Raw genomic sequence first — 25777 nt, forward strand, 5'->3', positions numbered from 1 at the left:
GTAGATGGGGGGCATCAGCTACCCCACTTTACATAACAGAAGCCCAAGGCTCAGAGAGGGCGTGGGGCATACCCAATGCTGGGCAGCAGGTTTGCTGCATTCTTCAGGGGGAGGACAGAGTGCCTGAGCAGTGGTGGGGCTGGGGGAGGGGTGTCCCAGGGGCTAGAGTGGCGCTGGGCTGGGAGTGACACCCCGCATGGGATGCGGTGGCCCAGGTGGAAAGCAGGGCTGATACTGCACTTGTACCAGCTTCCAGGAATGGATGCCGCCCTGGGCATCTGCAGCAGCCTCTGCGGCTGGCAGGGCCGGGCCGGGCCATTGGCACTGGTGGGGCAGCTGGAGAGGACTCAGATTGAGCTGATTAATTTATCCAGGTCCCTGGCAGGAAACAGACAGGGAGCAGCTGGCTGGCTGTTTGGTGCTCCATTAATTGTGACAATGACTTTAACCCCAGATGTGACACCGCACTGGCCAGAGGCCCTGGCTGCAGAGTGGGGTGTAGGGTAAGGGTCCTTCTTGGGTTAGGGGCACAGGTGAGTCATAAACTCTTTCTAGTGAGACCATCAGTCCCTATGCTTGTTGCCCAGTGGTGCCAGGCGGCAGCACAGGTGGGCTGGGAAGATGCTGCCAGTTCGGCATCCTAGCAGTTCCTCTGGTGCCTTCCTGGGCCAGCCCCCGCCTAAACCCTTTGCAGACTTCTCCTTTCATCCTCACAAGCTTTGCTGAACCCCATTTTAGAGATGTGGGTGCAAAGGGTCAGATCACACAGATGCCCAGGACGAGGTCAGTTGGAAGGACTTTTGTCAGGCAAGAGAGATTGAAATGCCGTGATGCCCACTCTAGTGCTTGTGGAACAGCCCAGGAGCCCAGGCATTTGCAGAGCCCCGCTAGGACTAGTCTCTGCCTCCCCCACCCCTGAAGCAGTAGGCTCTCTAGTTCCAAGTCAGCTGCATGTAGAGGCCCAAGAGAAGATCAAGGGGTACATCCCTGCAGGGGCTGTGACAGGAGCCCAACCCCTGCCCATCTGTCCCGGCCCCCAGCCCCTCCCAAACTCTGGGGAGTCCACTGAACTCAGCCCAACAGCGAGAGCATCCTGCAGTGGAGGACCCTGGAGTCCCGAGAGGACCAGCCACTCGCCCAAGGTCGCACAGCAGGTCAGAGGCGGAACTGGGTCCAGGACAGGCCTCTTCGCTTCTGCCTCATCTCTCAGCACTGCCACCTTCATGGTGATTGGTGCTTGCAGACTGGGCTGTGGGGTGCTCGCTGAACATGTCACACCCCCCAGTGTCGCTGGGCCTCTGCCCTCCCATCCCACCAGAGGCTTCTGCTTCCGCCTGCTCGTCTGGTGGGCTGCGAGATGCTGAGAGGCAGGGCCACGTCTGGTGCCTTTCTTTCTCTCTGATGAATAGAGCGACTCCCCTGCCCTACTGTTCTCCGTGTTTGCTCTGCCTGACCAGCATCTGGCGCAGGAACAGTTTTTATACACAAAATAACCGTCTTCGCCATTTTTAAGTGGACAGTTCAGTGGCATTAAGTGCATTCACACCGAGGGAGACGCACACCCAGCCCCCCACCCGGCCCCCCGCGACCACCCTTCTGCTGTCTGTCTCTACGAGTCTGACGACACACTCGGCACCTCCTGTGAGTGGAATCGTGCAACACTTATCCTTTTGTGTCTGCCTTCTTTCACTCAGCAGAAGGGTGGCTCGCCCATGTTGTAGCATTATCAGAATTTCATGCCTTTTAAAGGCTGAATAATGCCCCATTGTACAGACCTGCGTTTCCTCTATCCGCTCACCCGGCCACCCCTCTACCTTTTGGCTGCTTTGATCCTGGGTGTGCAAATATCTGTCTGAGTCTCTGCTTTCGTTTCTGTTGGGTGTACAGTCAGAAGGGGGATTGCTGGGCCGCGTGGTGAGTCTGTGTTTAATTTTTCGAGGCACCGCCATGCTGTTTTCCGCAGCGGCTGCTCCATTTCGCGTCCTCCCAGGGGCGCGTGAGGGTTCGGCTCCTCCACGTCCTCTCCAACACTTGCTGTTTTCCGTTGTTTTGATAATAACCATCCTAATGGGTGTGAAATGGTATCTCATTGTGGTTTTATTTGCATTTCCCTAATGATGAGTGAGTTGAACATCTTTCCGTGTGCTTTTCAGCCATCTGTATATCTTTGGAGAAATGTCTATTCAAGTCCTTTGACCACTTCTTAATAAGGCTGTTTGTTTTTCGGTTGTTGAGTTGTAGGAGTTCTTTACATACTTGGGATATTAATCCCCTTTCAGTTACAGGATTTGCAAATATTTTCTCCCACTCTGTGGGCTGCCTTTTCACTCCACTGATGGTATCTGGTTATTTCTGAATCGCTGATGCCTGACCAGCACCTGGCACAGAAACAATCACACTCAGTTCTCCCAAATCCTGGGACTGAGTGTGACCCAGGCCAGCCAGGAGCCCCCAGCCTTAGGTGGGCAGCAGAGCAAACATCAAGAACAGTAGGGCAGGAGAGTCTCTCCATCAGCCAGTCACTCAACAAGCATGGGGGGGGGGCTCTCCTGTGTGCAGCAGGTTGAGCTCAGTGCTGTGAAGCTGTCCACAGCCTCTGCAGCACAGGTTCAATTCCCGGCCAGCCAGGGAGATTCCCACATGGCGCGGCAGACCTCTCCTGTCGCGCTTGCTGCTCCCCTCAGCAGCGTATTTCGGTCGTCTGCCTGTTCTGCTCCCCGCTCTGCCTCTGGTGAATCCTCTCACCCTCCCCCGCCTCTGGCCTGTACCCCAGCTCTTGTAAAAAAAAAAAATCTTTAAAAACAAATAAGCATGGGCCTCCCCGGTGGCGCAGCGGTTGAGTGCTGGGTTGCGAAACTTCGCGCGGCCTCTGCGGCGCCGGTTCGATCCCCGGCTGCTCCCCGGCCACCAGAGGAGGGTCCCACATGGCGCGCAGACCTCTCCTGCCGCCCGCTGCTCCCCTCAGCAGTGTACTTCGGTCCTTCTGCCTGCTCTGCTCCCCGCTCTGGCTCTGGTGAATTCTCTCACCCTCCCGCGCTTCTGACTGTACCCAGTGCATGTATAAACAAACAAACAAACAAACCAGCAAACAAATAAATAAAGCATGCCTCTATAAAAAAAAAAAAAACAAATAAGCATGGGGCACTGCTGAAGGGTTTGAGACCTGTGGGGTTGGGTGGGGGGCCATGATCAGCTTCACGCATTAGATTGATTTTTCCGGCAGCCCATATGGGAGCCAGAACAGTGTGCTACTGCTTCCCAAGCAACCCCGCCCCCACGATGGCAGCTTTGGCCTCGGGTCCAGACCTGACTCCGTCACTTACTGTGCCCTGTGTGCCCTCAGCCACGCAGCTCAACAACTGAGCCTTGTACTTCCTCACCTGTAAAAGGACAGCGGTTAATGCCTCCCTGGAGGGGTGGCACCCTGAGCGATCGTGACTGCAAGGTGTCTGGGCTATGGTGGCTGCTGTGGTCCAGTAGAAGGTCAGTCCTCAAGGGCGGGCCCTGCCCATCCCCCCAGGGGGCCATAACAGTGCACATGGCACGTGGCAAGGGCACCGGGCAGAGGAGCACAAGGTGCAGACTCATCCAGCTGCTGTCTCTCTGCCCGCAGTGGGACTCCATCAATGAGGTAGACGAGTCCTTCCAGCCCATCCACACCTACCAAGTGTGCAACGTCATGAGCCCCAGCCAGAACAATTGGCTCCGCACCAGCTGGGTGCCCCGGGACGGCGCCCGGCGCGTCTACGCCGAGATCAAGTTCACCCTGCGCGACTGCAACAGCATGCCCGGCGTGCTGGGCACCTGCAAGGAGACCTTCAACCTCTACTACCTGGAGTCCGACCGCGACCTGGGCGCCAGCACGCAGGAAAGCCAGTTCCTCAAAATCGACACCATCGCGGCTGACGAGAGCTTCACGGGCGCCGACCTGGGTGTGCGGCGCCTCAAGCTCAACACGGAGGTGCGCGGAGTGGGCCCCCTCAGCAAACGCGGCTTCTACCTGGCCTTCCAGGACATCGGGGCGTGCCTCGCCATCCTGTCTCTCCGCATCTACTACAAGAAGTGCCCCACCATGGTGCGCAACCTGGCTGCCTTCTCGGAGGCGGTGACAGGGGCCGACTCATCCTCGCTGGTGGAGGTGCGGGGCCAGTGTGTGCGGCACTCGGAGGAGCGGGACACGCCCAAGATGTACTGCAGCGCGGAGGGCGAGTGGCTGGTGCCCATCGGCAAGTGCGTGTGCAGCGCCGGCTACGAGGAGCGGCGGGATGCCTGTGTGGGTGAGCGTGCCACGCGTGGGCTGGGTGTGGGCAAGGCTGCCAGGCGCGTCCTTGTGCACGTGCATGTCAGTGTGCATGTGTGTGTACACGTGTGTGCGTCATGATGTCACAGGCAGCATGCAGGTGCACACAGCACTCGTGTTGGTGGGTGAGCCTCCTCATGTTGGCAAACACAGGCTCTGTGTGTGTGTGTGTGTGTGTGTGTGTGTGTGTGTTGGGGCAGGGGGAGAGAGCAGAGAGGGAAACTCTGCAACCAGACAGCACCCCTGGTGGCACTGCATGGGAAGGGACAGCTCAGGGTGAGGTGCTGGCCCCGGCACTGTGCCCTAACTGCTGTTGCATTGTTCTAAGCGCTTTTTGCATATGAACTCTGCTAAACCCACCGCTGCTCTATGAAGTAGAAACTACTCAGACTGGCTTTATAGATGAGGCAACTGAGGCACAGAGAGGCAAAGCCACTTGCCCCAGGCCACACAGCTAGGAAGTAGCGGCTGTGAGTTGTGCCCAGATGTCTGGCTCCGGAGTCCATGCTCAAAGCCAGTAAGCTGCTCACCTGTGGGGTGGATGGAGCGGACCCCTGGCCCTGGGTGGTGTGTGCAGGGTGGACCATGAAGGTGTCAGACAGGGAGCCCAGGGAGTATGGTCTGGGGTCCATACATCGCAAGGCCCCCCGAAGCAGCCTGCCTGCATTCAGGGCGAACTTACCCCAGGGCAGGCAAGGCCCTTCTGAAGTGAGGCTGACATCAGCTGGGTCATGAAATAGCCTGGCCTCATTCTCAGGCATGCTCTGCTGGGGTCCACGCGCCAGAGAACGGGAGCAGGCCCCATCTGTCGCCTGTGTCAGCAAACCCCCACATGGGGCCACGTAGCTGGGCACCCCAAGAGCAGGGGACACTGGAGAGCTAGCTGCCCATTTGCTGCTGGTCTTGGCAGGTTGCCTCTGCCCCTCCTGGGGCTCCCCAGGAGTGGGCAGCTCAGGCCTCCAGAGCCCAGGGAGGGCAGCTGTTGGTGCCATTGTTTCTCCTGGGGAGGCAGGCGTCCCTGCTCAGGGATCAGGGTCTGTCCCAGGCAGCATCTGTGAAAATGGGGACGGGCCCTCCTAGCCCTTGCCGCTGCAGCAGGAGGAGACTTCACACCACTCCTCTGCCCCTGCCAGCAGGAAAGGCCCTTGGTGCTCATAGGACTGAGCAGGGCACAGGCTGGCCAGGCCAGCGCTGCCCCAAGTGGTTCTTTGTGCATCTCTCCACACCCACAACTGCTATGCATCTTCACCTCTCCTGGATCCAAAACTCCAAAGCAACTTCTGTGACACTTACCTGTGTTTGCTTTTGTTCTGTCTCCTGTGGCCTCATTTGCAGCCTCCCCAGGTCACCAGCCTCTCTGGGTTCCTATTACAGACACCCCTATACTTCTCAACCTCCCCTCTGGAGTATAATTGCAAATATCCCTGTTGCCCTTACAACCTGCAAGGGGATTCCTCACCTGTCAACTCATTTGCTCGTCATTTGTAGCAAGGCAGGGAGTTCCATTTTACAGATGGGGAAACTGAGGCTCAAGAAATAATGTTGCCTGCTTAGGTCTCACAGCTGGTGAGAGGTGGAGCTGGCACCCGAAGTCAGGGCCATCTTGGTCTGAGCCAGGTGTGGACTTTTAACCCACCCCTGGCCTACCCCGACTACGCTCCCCACCAGACCTCTCTTCCTGCACCCCTCATTCCTATGGGGATACTCAGTCCCTTAGTCATGATTTTTCGAGTGTTACGTGCCAGGTGCTTTGCCTGGCGTTCCTCACGTGTGTGTTGGGTCAGTGTTTCTGTCACCCCTCTGCTGCACCCCAGGCTCTGGGGTGTGAGCACAGGGAGTTTTCCTTTGGGGAGTTCACATAGCTCCTCCCCCTTCAGAGAGTCGTCTGAGCTGGGCATCCTACCCCCATCTCACAGATATGAAAAACTGAGGCCCCCTCAAGTGAAGCTGCAGAGTGGGGATCTGATTCCAGGTTGCCGCGGCCCAGAACCCTGCTCTGCCGCCACCCACAGAGCCCCTCTCCCCGTCCCATGACGGGCACAGTGCAGCTCTAACAAGCAGGCTGGTGGTCACCTGTTCAGGGCCAGCACTGCCCCACGCTGGACTTGGCCAGCGACTGCCAGCGAGCCTTGTCTGCCGAGACACTGTGTGGTCGGAGGGAGGTGGGTCCTCTTGACCTTGGCGCTGGGGTCTCGCATCGAGATCTGGGGAACTGCAGCAGCAAGGTTGGGAGCCGGGGTCCTGAGAGGGAGTGCCTCTTGCCCAGGGTCCCTCAACACGTCAAGGGCAGGACTGTGTGAGAATCCCAAGGTTTGAGCAGCGAGACCTTCCCGCGTGGGAGAGGCCAGGACCACTCCCATTTCCTGGCAACGCTGGCTCGTTAATAAAAAATAATAAAGAAATGCCAAAGCAGGGTTAGGGAATGGCAGCCGACTTTGAATTCTACATTTAAATCACAATACAGCATAATTATGCCAGTTGCGAGATAATTACAGGTTTTATAAAAAATATTAATTCATAGTGCACTGCAGGCAGTGAGGTTTGGGGGCAAATTGCCAGTTTTAAGTTGCGCGAGATGCCGGTTGTGGGCCTCTGTGACTGCGTAACCTGCTTTGGAAAGCATGGCGCAGCTCCCAAAGCGAGGCCGGGGCCCCTGCCAGTCCCCCACCCACACCTCCTCCTTGGCAGAGAGCCTGTGAGGGGGCGGACGGGGCCAGGCGGAGAACAGGGTGGGGCGCACCTTTCCTGGGCTTCTTGGTGTCTTCTCAAAGCTTCTGCTCCCTCTGCCCAAGCTGCCTGGTGCCAGGCCAGCCGGGCGCCTTCCGAGGGCCAGTTCTCCCTAGTTGAGGACACAAGGGGGTCCCGGCGACAGCCGCTGCCACCGCAGGTCCTCACCCTCACGGCTTCCCTCAGTTTTACAGCTGAAGATGGTACGCCAGGAATAGCAGGGACCCACCCGGTCCCTTGGCCCTTCAGGGTCCTCAAGGGGCTGAGACGGCGGCACTCGGGCCTCGGAGACCCGCCGGCCTGTCCGGTCTCCGAGAAGCTCTAAAGTCCCAGAGAGGCCACCGGCCCAGGGCACACAGCTGGGAGTCTCCCCGAGTCTCAGCTCTCCCAGCCTCCCTGCCGGAAAGCTCCCTCAGCTCACACTCCTGACCGGTGCAGGTGCCTCCCCCGGCCCCAGCAGGGGCAGGACTCCTCAGCACGCGGCCCAGTGGGGCGGCCCACCGCCTGCAAGCCAGGTTCCCGTCCTTCCTGCCACCTGGACACAGAATATAAATCACCCTCTGAGGCCCTAATCATCTTTCTATAAATACCAGAGTCTCATTTCAGAGGGGAGCGTGAACGACGAGCTCTTTTGCCTTCCTGACTGTGTTTAAAATCTGATTTAGAATTAATTTCCTTTGGTCGTCCGCCGGCGGACACCTTATTTGTCAAATCTCCAGCTCGTTGACGGGGAGAGGAGCGAGGTGGCCGGGGCCTCGGGCAGCTGCTGGCCTGACAGGCGGCCTGGGCAAGGTGCCCTCGGCAGGGGCAGGAGCCCCTCCTGGCCCACCGCCCGTCCCCGGCCCCGCAGACTCCGGAAGCGCCCGGGTCGACAGGAAGGGCCGGGACCCAGCCCGGCGCTGCTCCATCTGTCTCCACCGTTCATTCCCTGTTCTGCCTCCAGGTCTCGGGGCTCCCTGAGGCCTGGTGATTAGTATTCTTATTAAAGATTATTTTATTTTCATTGCTCGGATTAATCTGGCCTTGACACGTTACAGCCATATGGGTATTAGCGGAGCGCGGGAGAACTGCCCACCGGCGAGTGGCAGGATGGCAGGGCCGCCTCTGCGTCCCCGGCGGCCTGGAGGGGCTGGCGGGGGCGGCCCTTTCCCGAGGCTCCCCCACCTGAGTGTGCATCCTGGCTTGGCCGGGAACCAGGGCGCGGCCCTCACGCTCCCGGAGCCGTTTCCTTTCTGCCAAACAGATGTACGGACGCCGACCAGGCCCGAGGCACTGAGGGCTCGTCTCCCCCGCAGCCCTTCAGCGTCCCTGGACGCGGCTCCGGGATTGCCTGCGCTCGACAGAGGAGAAAGCCTTGGCCACTGTCATGCAGCCGAGGTGAAGGGTTAGACAGGAAAAGGAGCCCGGGTAGCCTACTCCCCAGTTTCCGCCCTTCACTGAGAAGGACCCAGGATTCTGGGGAGGGCCGGGGTCTCGCGGAATGAAAGCTGTGGCGTGAGCGCCCTCCCCCATCACACCACGCCCACGGCTCTGCCCACTTGACCTCCCTGCTCTGAAAGCTGCTTGGGAGTAAGACCAGCTCTGCCTTCTCTCCGGTCTGCAGTAGAAGCTCCATACATGCTGGGGAAGGCATGAGTGGGGGACGGAATGGGCCAGCAGTAACTGAGGTGCTCATGGATGCGGGGTCTGCTGTCACCCAGGTCAGCTGCAGGGTCAGCAGATACTGGCTGATCAAGTGCAAAGCCCCTTCCTCTCAGAAGTCAGCTCTGAGGCTGCACCCCAGGACGGGCCTCCTAGGGAGGGGAAGCTTCCAGAAGGGGAGACAAGATCACATCTCCGAGCTCCCAGCGCCCAGCCTCAGGGCCCCCCTTCACCCCCACTAGGGGAGAAGATACCTCAAACTGGGATCCTTCTCCTCGACTCCCCGACTGAAAAGCCCTTTCTCGTTCCACAGCCTTTGAATCTGTGAAACAACTAAGGGCATTATGGTTTCTCCCAATTTCAGATTTCTCTCAAGTTTACAGAATTTTATAAATTATCCTGATTTTAGCTGTTACAGTAAATAGAGATGATTAACATCTGAAGTTTCCAAATGAAGCTTCTCTCTTTCCCAGCGTGGGGTTTAGTGGATGGAGCTCCCGGTAAACCTCCTGCTGGTCCTTCCTGCCAAGGAGGTCTTTCTGTGGGTGGACCTGGGAGCAGCCTGGCTGGCTGCCATTTGGCCCTCCTGAACCCCTAGGGTCTCTCTCTGCTCAGAGTACACAGTAGCAGGACTAGCCGAATTTGAAAATTCCCACAAGCTTTGACAACTTCTGCCTGGGGCCAGCCCCTGGGAACTTTGAGATGAAAATAAGGCAACTGGGCCTCTCTGGTGGCACAGGCAGTTGAGCGCCGCACTGTGAAGCTGTCCGCAGCCTCTGCAGCACGGGTTCCATCCCGGCTGGCTGGCGAGAATCCCATATGGCGCAGCAGACCTCTCCTGTCACGCCCGCTGCTCCCCTCAGCGGTGTACTTCAGTCAGTCTGCCTGTTCTGCTCCCCACTCTGGTGAATCCTCTCACCCTCCCATGCATCTGGCCTGTACCCCAGCACTTGTATAAATAAAATAAATCTAAAAAAAAAAAAAGAAAAGAAAATAAGGCAACCCTGGCCTTACACAATCTGCCCACAGAACCTGTGGTCTAGGAGGAGAGTGAGACACACAGCTCGATGCGTCCAGCCAGTGGGTTACACATGGTCGTGAGACTGGGTCGGGACTGCGCAAGCGGGGACGGGCCTGGCTGCTGCTGTGTATCTGCATGTACATGTGGAGCGTGGAGAGGTCCAGAGAGGCTTCGTTGAAGGGAGAGTTAAAATGAATCTTGAGAGAGTTCAGCTGGTGGACAAAGGAAGCAGGCACAGCATGTGCAAAGGCCCTGAGGCAAGAAATAGCCTGCCAGATGGGAATAGTCAGTCCTTTGGTTGGCACTGAGGATGGGAAATGAGAGATGGTACCAAAGGTGGCTGCAGAGCTGGGAGGGAGGGGGGCTCTGAACGCCAGGCTTTATTGTTTAGGCCACACGGAGCCTAGGAGGGGGTAAAGGAATTAGACCTGGCAGTGACAATGTCAGGTGTGCATTTAGAGAGCCCCTCAACCCAGAACAGCCCCAGCCCCTGCATGCTGACTTGCTCTTGTCCTTTGGGCCACAATCCAATTATCACCTCCTTCGTGGGGAAGGTAGTGCTTCCTGCTATTCGCCCTTGTGTCGCCCTCTATTTCCTTCCCGGAGATGATGGCGGCCTCATTACTGTGTGTGCCAGCTCCTGGAGGGCAGAGACCGCCTGGGTCTGGTTCACGGCTGTGTCCCCAGGACCCAGAACAGTGCTGTGTGCAATAGGTGCTCACAAATACAGGCCTGAACAGAGGCTGCTGTGGGCATCTGGGTAAGAGATGGCGCGGGCTGGAGAGAGGCTCAGACCTAGTCAGTCCCAGCCTCGGTGACAGTAATGCAGGGGCTGAGGGGAGCGGGGGTGGGGCCTGCAATTCCTGGGAGCTTGTCCCCAGCTCTTCCAACTGGGTGGCTGTGGGGGGGCCCGGGAAGCTGTGTTTTTATCGGGTTGGCCCCCATCTGCTAGTGTGGGACCACCTTTTCCAGTCACCTTCCCGCCCACCGCCATTCCCTGTCTGGCTTTTACATCCCATGAAAGTCCTGTCTCTGGGGTGTTGGTCCCCCTGGGATGCTTAGCCTCTTGGGGCTAATGTCTCATTCAAGGATGAGTATCCTCAGAATCTAAAGCTGGAGACAGGGCGTGGGAGGGAGGCCACGATTAAGAGAGGTGAGGAGGAATTGGAGAAATTTAGGGGTGGGGCTTCTTCCCAGGTGAAAGCGGGGACTCAGGTGTCAATACTCACCTCTGCTCCTGATTTACTGTGCAACTTTGGCTCGGCCTCAGACCCTCTCTGTGCTTTCATCCTTCCATCTTCCAACGAGAGAAGAGCTGGGAGGTTGCTGGAAGTCTGCGCCTCTGTCCTCCTGGGGCCCACCGGGAAGCCCTAGGCAGAGTGAGAGCTGTCCCCAAGGCGGGCCTGGCAGCTCACCTGAAGCTGCCTTTTCCTCCACAGCTTGTGAGCTGGGCTTCTACAAGTCAGCCCCCGGGGACCAGCTCTGTGCCCGCTGCCCTCCCCACAGCCACTCTGCCACCCCTGCTGCCCAGGCCTGCCGCTGTGACCTCAGCTACTACCGTGCGGCTCTGGACCCACCGTCTGCTGCCTGTACCCGTGAGTACCACCCCTGGATCCCTGCACCTCCGACGCCAAGACTGGGCCAGGACCCCCTGCTCAGTCCCACAGGCCCCAGGGAACCGTTTCTCTGGGCATGAGGCAGGGGCAGGTGGTTCTCGGGAGTCAGAGGCCAGTCTGGACTGGGGGTGACTCTGGCCTCAGTGGTGGCCTGGGCCCTCTGGGTTCCTGGCCTCTGGTGATGTGTGACCTGCCATCTCTCCAGGGATTTTTTTCTGCCTTTCTCTTCCTTGGTCTTCGCTCTCTGCTCCAGAGACCGGAAGCTGGACTCCTGTCCTTTCCGGCGCTGGGGGGCTGCAGTCATCTTCTGACCCAGCAATGATACCAGTGTCCTGGGCACTGGGGTGGGCAAGCCAAGGGGTCGCCTGTCAAGTGAGGGGGTGTCGGGCGAGGGCCCCATCATTGTCTTCCTTGATGAGCTGGCTAGAGCTGCGGAACCCCAGGAGCTTCCTGAATGTGCGCGTCGTGAGCAGGAGAGCGCGCGGTGGCCTGGTGGACGGTGTCTGAGTCCGTGCGTGCCCGGGAGGAGCCCGCAGCATGGCGTGACTGCGAGTCCTGGTGTTTGTGTGTGTGAGTGTGCGAGGGCTTGTGCCCACATCCATGAAGGATGTTTAAGCCCTGTGTGACGTGCACATGTGCGTGCTCCTGGGCACCTGTCGGGGCCTCCTGTGCGCCCATCAAGCCTGGACTGACATGTCTTGGGAGCTCAACATGGGCACCCCGGCCCTGCATGGGGCGTGTGGCTGGAGAGTGTGATGGCGGCAGGCACATACCTGGGGGACTCCCAGGGGCTCTCTGTGCCTGCAGGGCTGCGTGACTGGCGTGGTGTTCTGCGGACACGGCTCCTCCGCTGCCTCCTCTTGCCTGGCCCGGAGAAGGCTTTCATGCTCCTGTGCCAGCTGGGGCGGAGCCCCGCCGGCTCAGCCCACCTCACTACCAGCCCTGGGCTCTTGAGGTGGGGGGAGGGGACTTCCCACAGTTTGGCAGGCTTTGCCCCGGGATTTACCCCAGCCTCCTTCCCCCACACCTTCTCCACCTCTGCCGCCTGCCACCACATTCACCACCCAGCCCCAGCCTCCTGCATGTGCCAGGTGAAGGCCCAGGTGTCTTTATACCCCCCCCCCGCAACACACATACACGTACATCACACACACACCACACCACACACACCGTCCACTCTCCTGCCCAGACCTGTGTTTTCCCCACGTGGACCCGTGGGCCGGAGGTGTAGCTGAGGGACACGCTGCCGGCGGTGGGCTCCTCAGGCTCAGCGAGCCCCGCTCTAGGTCACGGACACTTGCACTCGCTGTCCAGCCTCTGGTTTCTTGCCAACCCACAATGCAGTGCCGCCAGGCCCTCAGAATCTAAAAGAATCAAGGCTGGGCTTTTGGTATCTCATCCCCTCCAGATTCTGAGTCTCTCTGATTCTGAGATTCTCCAGTTCTGATTTCTGAAGTAAGATCTCTGGGATTCTGAGACCTGGAATTCTGTGGAGGCTGGGGGTCTCCCCAGCTCCCCAGCTCCCCAGCCTCAAATCTGCATCATCCCCCAGGGCCTACTCAGCCTCCCCCCTCGCCCCTTCTCCAAAGTCCTCCGCTGCCCTGACTGGGGTCCACCCTCTGCTGAGGGGGTGGGGGTGCTGGGGAGGCTGCTGGGCCTCTGGGCTCTCCTTTTCGCTCCACCTCAGTGCTCAGTGCTAGGTGACATTCTTGCCAGCAGCGGGGCTCAGAAGTAAAGTGTGGGCACAAATGACGCGGGGGTCACACCCAGGGTACCTGCTACGAGCGCTGAGGCAGTGCAGTCTCTCCCCTTCTCTGGATGAGAATTTTGGGCAGCACAAAGTCTAGTGGAGGGGGAGGGGCTTTGGTTTCTGGGCCCAGACCCTGATGCTGTGGCCCCGACTGTCACTGCCTCTGCCCTCGGGGAGCTCCCGGAGGCTGCACTAGGGGTGAGCGTATCCTTGGGGAGCCCTAAATATCATGGGGAGCCTCAGCCTTCCCTGGTCTCACGGGGAGAGCTGGCAGCCTGGACCAGCACAAATAAATACCCCCCAGTGACACCTCACTGTCATTCTCGGCTCCCCAGGGCCGCCCTCGGCACCGGTGAACCTGATCTCCAGTGTGAACGGGACGTCTGTGACCCTGGAGTGGGCCCCTCCGCTGGACCCGGGTGGCCGCAGTGACATCACCTACAACGCAGTGTGCCGCCGCTGCCCCTGGGCGTTGGGCCACTGTGAGAAGTGTGGGGGTGGCACCCGCTTCGTGCCGCAGCAGACAAGCCTGGTGCAGGCTAGCCTGCTGGTCGCCAACCTGCTGGCCCACATGAACTATTCCTTCTGGATCGAGGCTGTCAACGGCGTGTCTGACCTGAGTCCCGAGCCCCGCCGGGCCGCCGTGGTCAACATCACCACGAACCAGGCAGGTAGGCGGAGACGCTCCGTCCCCAGTTGCGCCGTCCCCACCTCCCCCACAGGTGGCAGAGCACCGACCTGGGGGCTTGGGTGGCCCCTCTGGCCCCACCTTCCTCGCCAGCCCCCTCCCACCCTTGCTACAGGCTTTTTATACCCTTGGAAACTAGAACCCATCCTATAAGCAGGAGGAATCCAAGCAACACAGAGCCAGGCTAGTGTGAACATCAAAGGCCTGGGTTCTAGAACTTTCCCTCTCTGCCTGTTTCCTCCCTGGTGCGATAGGATTAATAACGTCTGCCTCCAGTACTGTTACGGGGCTTAAAGGAGAGGCTGGAAAATGCTTGACCTAGCCCCTGGCCCACGGTACTGCTCAATAAACGTCATTTAAAAAATAAAATCACTCTGATGATCATTTTCTAGAACAGCTGCCACTGTTGCCCCAGGCATGATTTGGCCCTCCTGGCTTGGACAGCAGCCATTTATCTGTTTCTAGCTAGTTCTTGGGCTCAGTTCAGCCCCCAGAACCTGTTTCTTTCAAATTCTGGTGGGTCCTGACTGCCAGTGACAGGCTCACCCATGGGTCCTCACCCCTCCTAGCACCACACAGGCCTTGTCCAGCAGACACGGTTCCCTCCATGTCACAGAGGAGGAAACCGAGGTGGAGGTGCAGAGAGCCACCTGGGGGCACCTCCTTGGAAGTGGCAAAGCCAGGATTTGAACCCAGATCTGTCGTACTTCCACATGAAACAGGCCTTCCCCTTTAGGCCCAGGGCACCCATCCATGATGTCCAGAGCCAATCAGGAGCCTCTCCTCGGGCAGGCATCTGTGGAGCACCCAGAATCCATGCTCTGTGCTGGGTGCCGGAGATAGTATGGGGAATGGACTGAGATGCTGGGACTCCCCACCGGCTTATCTCCAGGGTGACTGAGGCTGGTGGGATAGAGGGTGGAGCAAGACAACCCAGCAGCATCCAGACACCATTCAGGAAAGTCTGAATTAAAGAGAAAAACAAACCCTCTCTGAAACCGCCCTCCCTTCCAGTCACCAGGCCATTTCTCCTCACATGGAAACTTCCTGAAGGAGCTGCCTAAGCTCACACCTCTGCTTCCCTTCTGTCCGCACCCTCCAGAGCAACTGATAGGTCTTATTTCCCACCTGTCCAGAGAAAATCCACACCCTCGTGTGGCCACAGGTAGAGGCGCCTTTCCTACCTGTTCTCTTCTCCTCCTTGGAACATTCTCTTGCTTTCTGTGCCCCCCTCCCCTCATTTTCTGCCCATCTATCAGACCTGTCCTTCTCCATCTTTGCCAGCACAACCTCTAAAGCCTGGAGGACCCCTTCTGGGTCCCCCTGACTCCCCGTCTGCCTACCGAGGTCTGCCTTCTCTTCTTTCCAACTCTTTTTTTTTTTAACATACCTGGCTGTGTCATTGTCTGGGGTTTTGGCTTTTGGCTTTTCTAACAGAGTGTGGTAGTGTCACGTGGTGGCTTCGATTTGCCATCCTTAATGACATGTGACATAGAGCATCTTTCATATGCCTGTCACCTGTATGTCTTCCTTGGTGAGGTCTTTAACCCATTTTATTGTTTTCCATTATTTAATGAACTACTTGTTTCTGTTAACCACCTCGGGCCTCTTCCCACCACCATCTTTATATCTCTTTGGTCCTCTCTCCCTCCTGCTCTCTCTTAACCTCAGAGTCCTTGTTTCCTCTATGAGCATCCTCTAGTTTATAGTTATTTTGCTTTGTCAATTCATCCTCCGTCATTCCTTATACTCATCTTTATGAAATCATCCAACATTTGACTTTGTCTTTCTGACTTTCTTTCCTACACATAATTCCCTGGAGTGTCTCCCATTTTGCCGTAGGTGGTGCCATTTCATGGTGCCTCGTGGCCGAGTGGTGTCCACATGGACATGTCTATTCCGTCCTCTGTCGGCGGCCATGAGGCCGCTCCCCCATCCCGGCTTCAGTACAGAATGCTGAATAAACCATATAGTGTTTTTGAGTCGATGGTTTCATGTTCTTCGGAGAGATATCTAGAAGTGAGACTGCCATGTCGTACAATAGTTTTCGTTTTTTAGGGTAAATCCTCAGTGCTTTCTAAAATGGCTGTGCCAGTCTGCATCCCCACCAACAGCGCAAGAGGGTCCCCCTTTCTGCACATCCTCTGTGGCACTTGCTGGGGGTCTTTTCAGTATCTGCTGTTCGCAGTGGGGGGAGAGGATCTCACCATGCTTCTGACCCGCATCTCCCTTATTAAAAGTGATGCTGAACATTTTTTCATGTACCTGTGTCAGGTCTCAGAGCATCCTTACCAGGGCCTCTGGCTTTGAATCCCACCTTCATACACATCCACAAGTGTGTCACCTGTGCAAGACCCTTCCCCTGAGATCCACTGCCCACTCCTATCTCCACTCAGGTAAACAACGTGCCCCAACCTGTGCCCCCCTTTGGAACTTGGCACCACCATCCTTGGGGCTACTGAAGCCCCAAACCCCAAGTTGTCATCTTTGACTCTCTCCCATGCTGCATCCACCCACCAGCCGTCCCCCAGGGTCTCCCTTCAACCTGACCTCTCCACCCTCAGCCTCCCCCTCAGTCCATTTGTCCTCTGGGGCCCCCAAAACAAAGTGCAGGCACTGGGGGGCTTAGGCTATGGGTTATCATTGCTCACAGTTCTAGAGGCCTAAAGTCCAGGGTCAAGTGATTGGTCAGTTGCTTTCTGGTGAGAACCCCCTCCAGCTGCCTTCTCCCTGAGTTCACACAGTGGGGTTAGGGGGAATGAGAGCTCTCTGCTGTCCCTTCCTATAAGGACACTAGTCCCATCATGGGCCCTGCCCTCATGACCTCATCCAACCACATTACCTCCCAAGGCCCCGACTTGACAATCACACTGCCTCAGTCCCTATCCTGAACACTCCCTGGAGTGACTTGGCCTCCTGTGACCTTCCCAGGGCTGGTGCCTTCAGTCCTCAGCTCAGCTGGCATCAGGCTCAGGGAGGCCCACCCTGACACCCAGCGGAAATGGCCCTTTGCCCTGCAGGCCCCCAGTAAGAGCCTAGCCCAGCCCCTCCCCCTGTATTCAGGCAGTCCTAGGAGGGCATGGTTAGATGCCACAAGGCTAGCAGCAGGGCTGACAATGGCCCTGAGCAAATGGGCGGGTTTGTCCTCAGAGACCACTTGCTCCTTCTGCCTCTCTCTCCTCCTCCCCCTTTCACCTCATCTTCACAACCACCTCCTCCCTGAAGCCCTCTCTGGTGCCCTGTCCCTTTTCCTTCCCTGTTCTGAGCTTTATTGCCCTCTGTGTCCATCCCACTCAACAGCACCCCCTGCCTCAGACACTTGGCTTTTTAGAGGCACCCGTGTCCTCCCAGCACGGGCATGTCTCCCACACACGGAGTCCCAGTGGACCCCCATGCCTCCTGGCATAGGTGCCCGCCAGCTTCTCTTTCAGGGTGGGGAGCCTGCTGCCCGTCCCCCCAGCACGTGCAGGCTGGGCTGTGAATCCCGCCTCCAGCCCCAGCCTGGCGGGGCCTCCCTTGTACCACGGCCCCCATCTTAACTCTGGAGTTGCTTCTTAATATATCAGGCACCTACTGTGTGCAGTCCCTACCTTAGGGCGCCCCCAAATGTGCCCAGGAGATAGGATGCCCAGGTAGGAGGCAAGCGCTGACTGCGTGGAGTAGATGGGGCACCTGGGAGGTGGCAGCAGAAGTCAGAAGGCAGGTGAGCAGCCCTGGGAGGGGCAGGTCCCTCCATCTCACACCTTCCTGGAGACTCACCTGGGATAACTGAGGCAGGGGGGAGGGAAGGAATGGATACGTAGGGGGATGGGCGAGGCCATCAACGAGTGAGGGGCAAAGGGTGACCTTGAGAATACTTGGGCGGGGGTGGGTGACGCGGAGATAGAGACAATGGTGACCAAGCCCCGGGGTGGGTGGGCCCGGCACGCTCCCTGGGACGGGCCTGGCCAGCATGGAGGAGGAGGCAGTGAAAGCCGGGCCCATCCAACTTCATTTGAGGCAAGCCAGCCCCAGCGTCCCAGAGCAGAGCCAACCCCAGTGACTGACCAGGGCAGTGGCCAGTGATTTGCTGGAAGGAGTAGAAGGCGCTGGCTCTACTCGGACCCGGGCAGGAGATCCCCATGCTGGGCACAGACCCAAGCCTGGGTCCGCAGGTGGGACCTGGGAAGGGGCGGGCAGAGCCAGCCCCAGTGATGGCCGTCTGACCCAGCCGCCTCCCCCAGCCCCGTCGCAGGTGGTGGTCATCCGCCAGGAGCGGGCGGGGCAGACCAGCGTCTCGCTGCTGTGGCAGGAACCGGAGCAGCCCAATGGCATCATCCTGGAGTACGAGATCAAGTACTACGAGAAGGTACCCTGCAGGAAGGAGGGGGCAGGGGACAGGTCGGGGGGCCCCTGCTGATCACCCTCCTGTGGGCAGGACAAGGAGATGCAGAGCTACTCCACCCTCAAGGCTGTCACCACCAGGGCCACCGTCTCAGGCCTCAAGCCGGGCACCCGCTACGTGTTCCAGGTCCGAGCCCGCACCTCAGCAGGCTGCGGCCGCTTCAGCCAGGCCATGGAGGTGGAGACCGGGAAACCCCGTGAGTGCAGGGAGCGGGGAGGGCGAGGGCGTGGGCCAGGCAGGGGTCTGAGGGGACGGACCGCAGGTGCTGAGCTGGTGCCAGTGCTGGGCTAGACACCGTCCACCACTGCCAGCTTCCCTTGGGTGTTAGTGTGACTTGCTGGCCTCACGATGCCCTTGGCCAGTGCGATACCCTGTTGTCAATCCAACAGGGTATCAGCAGCAGCAGCACCGGGAGCTATCAGAAATGCTGATTCCCGGGCCCAGAATCTGAAATCCTGGGGGTGGGGCCTAGTAAATGCGGGTCTGAACAGGTCCTCAGGTGATTCCGAGGCACGCTCATGCCCCAGGACTCCCGCCCCCACCTCCAGCCTCTCGGGGTCTTCGCTCCTTGACACTTGCTGAGGTTGCCCTTTAGCATCCCTGCCCTGCCCCTCCCCCTTGCTGTGTGGCCTTGAGTAAGTTCCTAGAGTTCTCTGAGGCCCTGAAACCGAAGCTAAGCCTGGCAGCTCCCTGGAAGCGATGTGGGGAGGGACGCTAGGCTGGAAAATGCCACTCCTAGCACGTTCAGCTGTGGTACTGTTAGAACAATAGGCAGGACAGGCATCTTCTTCTCATTGCACAGATGAGAAAACTTTACTCAGAAAAGTTAAGTGACTCTCCCCAGGTTGGGCCAGGAAGCCCAGGCTGGCAGGGTCTTAGAAAGGGGAAGATGGGGCAGAGGAGGTGGCTGGGGCCCAGCCGGGGAGGAGCCCGCCAGCCCAGAGAGGGCCACCTGAGCCCTGCACCTCAGAGGAAGGGTGAAACGTGGCCCCCTGCCCGCAGGGCCCCGCTATGACACCCGGACCATCGTCTGGATCTGCCTGACGCTCATCACCGGCCTCGTGGTGCTTCTGCTCCTGCTCATCTGCAAGAAGAGGTGGGTGGTCCCGCTCCCAGCCAAACCTGGAGTCCTATGTCTCCCGCCTGCCCCAGCCCCTCGGATCCAAGGGTCCCCAGTGCCTAGACTCACAGATGCACCTGCTCAGTCTTCTATCTTGGGACAGTCTCTTGCCTTCTGTGCCCTGACCCACCCCCTGTTTTCCTCCCTCCTCTCTGACCTGCCTCCCGTCTTTCCAGCCCCTCCTCTCTGAATGACCAGTAATCCTGGAAGACCCCAGGTCTTGTCCAGATTCTTCTCTTGCTCCTGTTTCCCCAGGTCCATCTTTTCTGGGTGACCTTGTCAGGCCCAAACAACTTTGAATGCCACCTTCATATGGACATCCCCAAATGTAGGCCACCAGCGCAGACCCCTCCCCTGAGATCAGCTGCCCACTCTGCTTGGACACGTGTTGCACAAACAACACCCCCAAACCTGCACCTCCCACACGCCCCCGTCTTAGGACGTGGCACCACATTCAGTGGGTTGCCCAAGCCCCAAACCCAAGGTCTCACTTTGAATTTCTCTCCTGCCACACCCATGCGCCAGCCAGCCCTGCCGGGTCTCCCAACACGCCCATCCCCATCTCATTTAACCCTGGAAGAGTAAATGTAGAGGTTCTGGCCTCATTTTGCAGGTGAGTAAATTGGGGAGCAGAGAGGTCAGCCCACTTGCTGGGGCTTCGTCAGCCTGAAGACTAAACCTCAGTCCCTCCCCGCTGTGTTCCAGAGGGAGGTGGATGTGGGTGCTGTGCTCAGTGTGGACTTGGGACCCCACACAGCGGGAACTGGACCACCCCATAGGCGGAGACTCCGAGGCCCAGGACAGGGGAGGGACGGGCCAAGGTCACGCAGCAGAGTTGGCTCCAGAAGCCCCATCTCCAACCCCCACCTCCAGGGATGATTCCTGTAAAACGGGGCTATTGACACCATAGACGCTGCTGTGAGGACCAAGGGAACTTGACTGTGTACATTTTGTCAAGGATACCCCCGTTTGGCTGGGCTGCAAGCCCCCGGGGGTGGGGAGGCCCCTGCAAAGGCAGGAGATGACCTGACAGGGGAAGAGGAGCAGACACGGAATCCTGGCTCGGCCTGAGGGGTGCGGGGGTCTGGAGTGGTGTGGACTCAGACGGGCCCTGCTCTCCTCACAGGCACTGTGGCTACAGCAAGGCCTTCCAGGACTCCGACGAGGAGAAGATGCACTATCAGAACGGGCAGGGTGAGTGAGTGCAGGGCCCTGGGATCAGGGCCAAAGAGGAGGCCGCGGTGGGATAGTGCAGGTCTGGGGGTAGCACGGTGAGAAGGGGATGGTGCCCGCAGACAAGAGCCGAGCCCCAGAGTAAGACGGGGGGACGTCACAGAGATCCCTTCTCCAGGTGCCGCTCACCTTTCTTGGTTTCCAGACCCCACAGAGGATGCTAATGAGCTGCTCCCCAGGGGAATGCACAAATGCATGTCCTCAGCTTCGCATATAGTTCTGGGAGATGCATATACTCTTGGACAGAATCTCCTGCTACAGAGAGCTTTTCGGGACCCTGCAGAGACCCTAGAAAACACAGCTAATGTGGGCTGGCTACCTCCGTACCCACTTCATGCACACAGTAGACATCAGCAACCACCAGAGTGCTGCTCCTCACCGCGCCTGGATGCAGCCTCAGCATCCTTAACACGGAGAACCACTTTCAAAGTCGGCATGGGTGATGAAATATGTTTTGCCACATTCCTACTGCAAAACAACGTAGGAGATCTTAAGGACTCTACTGGTGACCCCAGAAAATGACAACATGCTTAGAACTCACTGAAGACCCCAAACTACACCACAGAGACCCCACTTGGCAAGCACTTTCTAGGCGCCTGCTGTTTGCCACCACGCCCTGAGAGTCCACGTCACCCCCAGACCCATTGTAGTCCCAGGAGTGCAGGGGGGAGAAAGCCCTCCTGGACCCCAATAAACGCTGTTCTGTCCTGGCTCCTCAGCGCCGCCACCTGTGTTCCTGCCCCTGCACCATCCGCCAGGGAAGATTCCGGAGCCCCAGTTCTACGCAGAGCCCCACACTTACGAGGAGCCGGGCCGGGCGGGCCGCAGTGTGACCCGGGAGATCGAGGCTTCCAGGATCCACATTGAGAAGATCATCGGCTCAGGTGAGTCTTGGAGGTTGTGTGGGTGGGGACAGCCCAAGAGGGCGCCTGGGGAGGGGACACCTGGGCAGAGGTGGAGGGGAGCCGAGGAGCCTGGTGTGGCCGCTCAGAGGTCGCGCGCCGAGGCTGGGGGGTGCGGGCATCCCTCGTGCGGGGAGGAGGCCCCACCACTCTCTTCCCGCCTGCCCCCTCGGGACCCACAGGAGAGTCCGGGGAGGTCTGCTACGGGCGCCTGCGGGTGCCAGGACAGCGGGACGTGCCCGTGGCCATCAAGGCCCTCAAAGCCGGCTACACGGAGAGGCAGCGGCGGGACTTCCTGAGTGAGGCATCTATCATGGGCCAGTTCGATCACCCCAATGTCATCCGCCTGGAGGGTGTCGTCACCCGTGGTAGGTGCCAGGCGAGGGCAGCCTCGGTCTCACAGCCCCTCCTGTCTGAGACAGGTCTCTGGACCTATCTCCTGGGCCTGCCCCTGCCAGGACCCTGTCTCCCCGGTCCAGGTCCCAGTGACTTGTTGGAGGAGCCCAGACCCCAGTGGGAACTTGGGGCCCCGGGGCCCCTCAGGGCTAGCCCAGTTCTGAGGCTCATGGAAGGGAGGCATGACCCTGGGGTCTCTGACCAGCTGCCCTGATCGCCTCACACGCCCCCCAACCCGTGCCCCTCCCCAGGCCGCCTGGCAATGATCGTGACTGAGTACATGGAGAACGGTTCCCTGGACGCCTTCCTGCGGGTGCGTGTCCCGCCTGCCTTTCCCGTGGGAGAGGGGAGCGTGGCAAGTGCAGGTGTGGGTGTTGGGAGATGATGCCAGGCCTCCAGAACCCCCTGGGAGGTTACACCCCGCAGACCTGGGGAAGGAGAGCCAGGTGTGGGGAGGGGTGCTTAGGGTCAGCAGCCAGGCTGCCTTTCTGGCCCCTGCTACAAGAGGCCCCGCTGCTGGCCACAGGCTAGGGGGTGCCCCTGTGGGGACCGAGCGCCCCATCAGCTGGGAGGCAGGGTGGGTATGGTGGAAATTACTGGTTTCCCAGCCCCCACCCTGCCGTTTTTTTGCTGGGTGCTCACAGACACAGGCCTAAAGCTCTCTGAGCCTCCATTTCTCCCGCGAAATGAGTGGCCATCCGCAGCGCCGGCCTCTCGGGGTTGCGGGTGTCAATGAGAGCATGAGCGTGGGCCGCAAATGTGGAGAAGCCCTTTGCAAACCGCAGAGAGCCTCCTGAAGCCCAGGTGTGTCCCTCTGCAGACCCACGACGGGCAGTTCACCATCATGCAGCTGGTGGGCATGCTGCGGGGCGTGGGCGCTGGCATGCGCTACCTCTCAGACCTGGGCTACATCCACCGCGACCTGGCCGCCCGCAACGTCCTGGTCGACGGCAACCTGGTCTGCAAGGTGTCTGACTTCGGGCTCTCGCGGGTACTGGAGGACGACCCCGATGCCGCCTACACCACCACGGTGCGTAGCCCGCACCCCCTTTCTGATGGGCCAGGGAGGGGCACGGTGGTGCAGAGTGCTCCCCACATGTCATTAAGGAAGTTGGCAATTTCAGGGGGCAAGTCCTCCTTTCTCTGTGCACCTCAGTTTCCCTTCTGGGAAGTGGGAGCAGCCTTACCCACCTTTCCTCTATCACTGGGTGTCTCGGGGTCCCCACTGGGAAGAGTTGGTGGGTCTCTGGATCACACGTTGGCTCCACATCTGTCTCTAAAGTTTGGTGAGAGGGTTTTCAAAATGCAGGCCGTGGAAATCTGGCTTCTCTAGAAGTGGCTTACGCAGGAGGCTGAGTAGGCAGGGGGTCCCGCCTCCCACCCCCACCCTGTCCCTCTGCCACCACCCCATCCCTAAATAAGCTTTCACAGGAATGTTCGTCATCCCTCCCAAAGAGAGATGCAAGTTAAAAGCACGGGGTGTGTCCGCAGCGTTTACTGCAGGGCTGGGACACCGAGCGGCCCATCGACAGGCCCCTGGATCAGGTGTGCCCTGGCACCTGGAGCGCTGCTGCGCCGTAGGGAAGAGGAGACGCTGGCATTTACAGCAAGTGAAGGGAGTTGCGTGTGGAAAAGTGAGTCAGAATGGCAGACAAGTATTAGACATTTGCATCGGGGATGATTGAACAAAATATTTAATATTTGTAAATATTCTACTTTGTAGTACGTGAAGCGGGACCTCTGCAGCTAAGAGGGAGGCAGAAGGGAGAAAGGCTCAGAGGGATAGAAAGGATGGGTGGTGGGAAAAAATAAAAAGAGTAAGGTTTCACTCGGAGCAGGGATCTGTGACCAGATGAGAAGAGGAGGAGGAAGAGGAGGCGTCAGAACAGGCCGGGTCTTGTTCTCTGGGCCTCCTCACCGGTTCAGGCTTGGATCCGTCAACTGGGATTTGCTGTGCACCTACTATGTGCCAGGCCCTTCTCACCACAGCTCTGTGTGCAGGTCCCCCCAGCAGAACAGGTGCTCTTGGAGGGCAGAGGCCATTCTCCCCCTTGGACTTTGAGTTTTCCAGCCAAGGAACAGGCCCCCAGGGCTCAGTCCCCTGACTTGGGCTGGAGAGACACCCTCAACCCTCCCGTGTCCACCCCAGGGAGGGAAGATCCCGATCCGCTGGACGGCCCCCGAAGCCATTGCCTTCCGCACCTTCTCCTCAGCCAGCGACGTGTGGAGCTTCGGCGTGGTCATGTGGGAGGTGCTGGCCTACGGGGAGAGGCCCTACTGGAACATGACCAACCGGGACGTGAGTGCGGCATCCGAGGGCAGGGTGGTGTGGGGCCCGGGGCGGGGCGGGGGTGGTGGCTGGAGGTTAGCACTGCTCTCCCTGCAGGTCATCAGCTCCGTGGAGGAGGGCTACCGCCTGCCCGCGCCCATGGGCTGCCCTCGTGCCCTGCACCAGCTCATGCTCGACTGCTGGCACAAGGACCGTGCCCAGCGGCCTCGCTTCTCCCACATAGTCAGCGTCCTGGACGCGCTCATCCGCAGCCCCGAGAGTCTTAGGGCCACAGCCACAGTCAGCAGGTGTGTGACGTCCACGTTGCACCTCCAAGCTTGGCAGCTGCCCAAGCACAGCCCCACACCAAGCCCTGACCCCTGCCCAGCCTAGGCCCTTCCCTGACCCTTCCCTGACCTTTGCCCTACCTGGGCCCCGAGCCCTGTCCAGCCTGGGCCCTCCTCAGCTTTCTCCTTCCAGGTCTGGGGTGGCACTCTTCAGGCCCTTGCCCACGGCTGAGCCGGGTGGAGGCTGAGGGTGGCCAGTGCCAGGGTCCCTGAAGAAGGCAGAGGCCCTCGCAGATCACTTACTGGGGCTCCTGTGCCAGGTGCCCGCCTCCTGCCTTTGCTCGGAGCTGCTTTGACCTCCGAGGCGGCGGGGGTGGCGGCGGGGCCTCACCGTGGGGGACTGGCTGGACTCCATCCGCATGGGCCGCTACCGGGACCACTTTGCTGCCGGCGGCTACTCCTCGCTGGGCATGGTGCTGCGAATGAATGCTCAGTAAGTGGGGTTGGGGGTCCCCAGGGAGAGGGCCGGCTATGCAGCTGGAGGCAGCCCTGTTCTCATGCCAGCCTGGTCAGTGCCACCTTCTTTCACAGGGATGTGCGCGCCCTGGGCATCACCCTCATGGGCCACCAGAAGAAGATCCTGGGCAGCATTCAGACCATGAGGGCCCAGCTGACTAGCACCCAGGGGCCCCGCCGGCACCTCTGACCCCACCGCACCCCAGGTCACACCGGACATCAGGGGACCGGCTGGGAGGGCCCCAGCCTCTGTCCCTCCTCTCAGGTGCTGCGGAGGCAGAGACTCCGCTGCAGGACCTGGAGCTATCAGGGGTCGGGAGCCCAGGGCCGTAGGCACCTGCATGCCGGACGTGGTCTCCGGGGCGGAGGGACGGCCCTCCCTCGTTGCCAGGTGCCCAGAGATGCAGCTCACTGGCCTGTGTGTGTGTGTCTGTGGGTGTGTGTGCTCATCAGGTCACAGCAGCCTGCGCGAACATGTGTGGTCACGTGTGTGTCCCCACCGCCAGGCCCTGCATGGATATGTGCGAGTTAGGGTGCGTGTGCTGGTCCGTGGGGCTGGGGGCACCTGTGCCTGGCTGTGGACGGAAGAGGGTGGCCCCCAGCCTGTGAGCAGGGAGCTCATGTGGCACTGCCCACGGGATGCGGACCCAGGTCCCAGGACCACAGGGACCGAGGAGAAGTTGGTGCCTCCTCCCCCCACATCTGGAGGCCTGAGCCAGGGGCCACGTCTGAACTGCACCAGCACCGGGTTCCCCTCATCTCCGCCCGGGGGAGCCCACCCCTGGCTCTATCTCAGGTCTGAGCCCTCCCTCTATCAGGTGGGGGCCACCTGCAGCCTCCACCTGCTCCCATCGCTGCTTCAACAGGAAAACAGGGTTCCCGGCCAGCCCTCTGGCCACCTTCTGTGTGGGCATCGCCACAGAGTAC

The 25777-nt window shown here is 59.4% G+C and overlaps 2 protein-coding genes across 6 annotated transcripts in view; one reads left to right on the forward strand and one right to left on the reverse strand.

Moving 5' to 3' along the window:
- EPHA8 (EPH receptor A8) overlaps positions 1–25040 on the forward strand; it is a 32972-nt gene extending 7932 nt beyond the window's left edge. The window contains 16 exon segments of the mRNA XM_037499705.2: positions 3614–4277; positions 11129–11284; positions 13391–13726; positions 17967–18091; positions 18161–18323; positions 19130–19223; positions 20374–20441; positions 21200–21364; positions 21565–21750; positions 22030–22091; positions 22599–22808; positions 23928–24077; positions 24165–24355; positions 24655–24713; positions 24716–24827; positions 24926–25040. Of these exon segments, the coding sequence (XP_037355602.2) occupies positions 3680–4277; positions 11129–11284; positions 13391–13726; positions 17967–18091; positions 18161–18323; positions 19130–19223; positions 20374–20441; positions 21200–21364; positions 21565–21750; positions 22030–22091; positions 22599–22808; positions 23928–24077; positions 24165–24355; positions 24655–24713; positions 24716–24827; positions 24926–25040 (2790 nt within the window). The 5' untranslated portion in view covers positions 3614–3679.
- Positions 8001–13758, reverse strand: LOC129145155 (uncharacterized). 5 transcript variants are annotated; one of them, XM_054691356.1, is made up of 7 exons: positions 13371–13482; positions 12497–12669; positions 12079–12169; positions 10919–11059; positions 9683–9901; positions 8923–8990; positions 8001–8357 (listed from the first exon to the last, which is right to left on the reverse strand). In XM_054691356.1, exons 1-7 carry the CDS (start codon positions 13374–13376, stop codon positions 8327–8329), a joined length of 729 nt encoding a protein of 242 aa, XP_054547331.1. In that variant the 5' UTR covers positions 13377–13482; the 3' UTR covers positions 8001–8326. The 5 variants fall into 5 exon arrangements, 2 of the variants coding, with proteins under 2 accessions (XP_054547331.1, XP_054547330.1); XM_054691355.1 differs by lacking the exon at positions 8001–8357 and adding an exon at positions 8364–8834; XR_008550298.1 differs by lacking the exons at positions 8001–8357; positions 8923–8990; positions 9683–9901; positions 13371–13482 and adding exons at positions 9955–10329; positions 11496–11670; positions 13081–13148; positions 13494–13758.
- Positions 25041–25777: the final 737 nt, after the last annotated feature.

This window comes from Talpa occidentalis, unplaced genomic scaffold (genome assembly GCF_014898055.3).
Source record: "Talpa occidentalis isolate TD23 unplaced genomic scaffold, MPIMG_talOcc4v2.1 talOcc4.9, whole genome shotgun sequence".
Classification (NCBI taxonomy): Eukaryota; Metazoa; Chordata; class Mammalia; order Eulipotyphla; family Talpidae; genus Talpa; species Talpa occidentalis.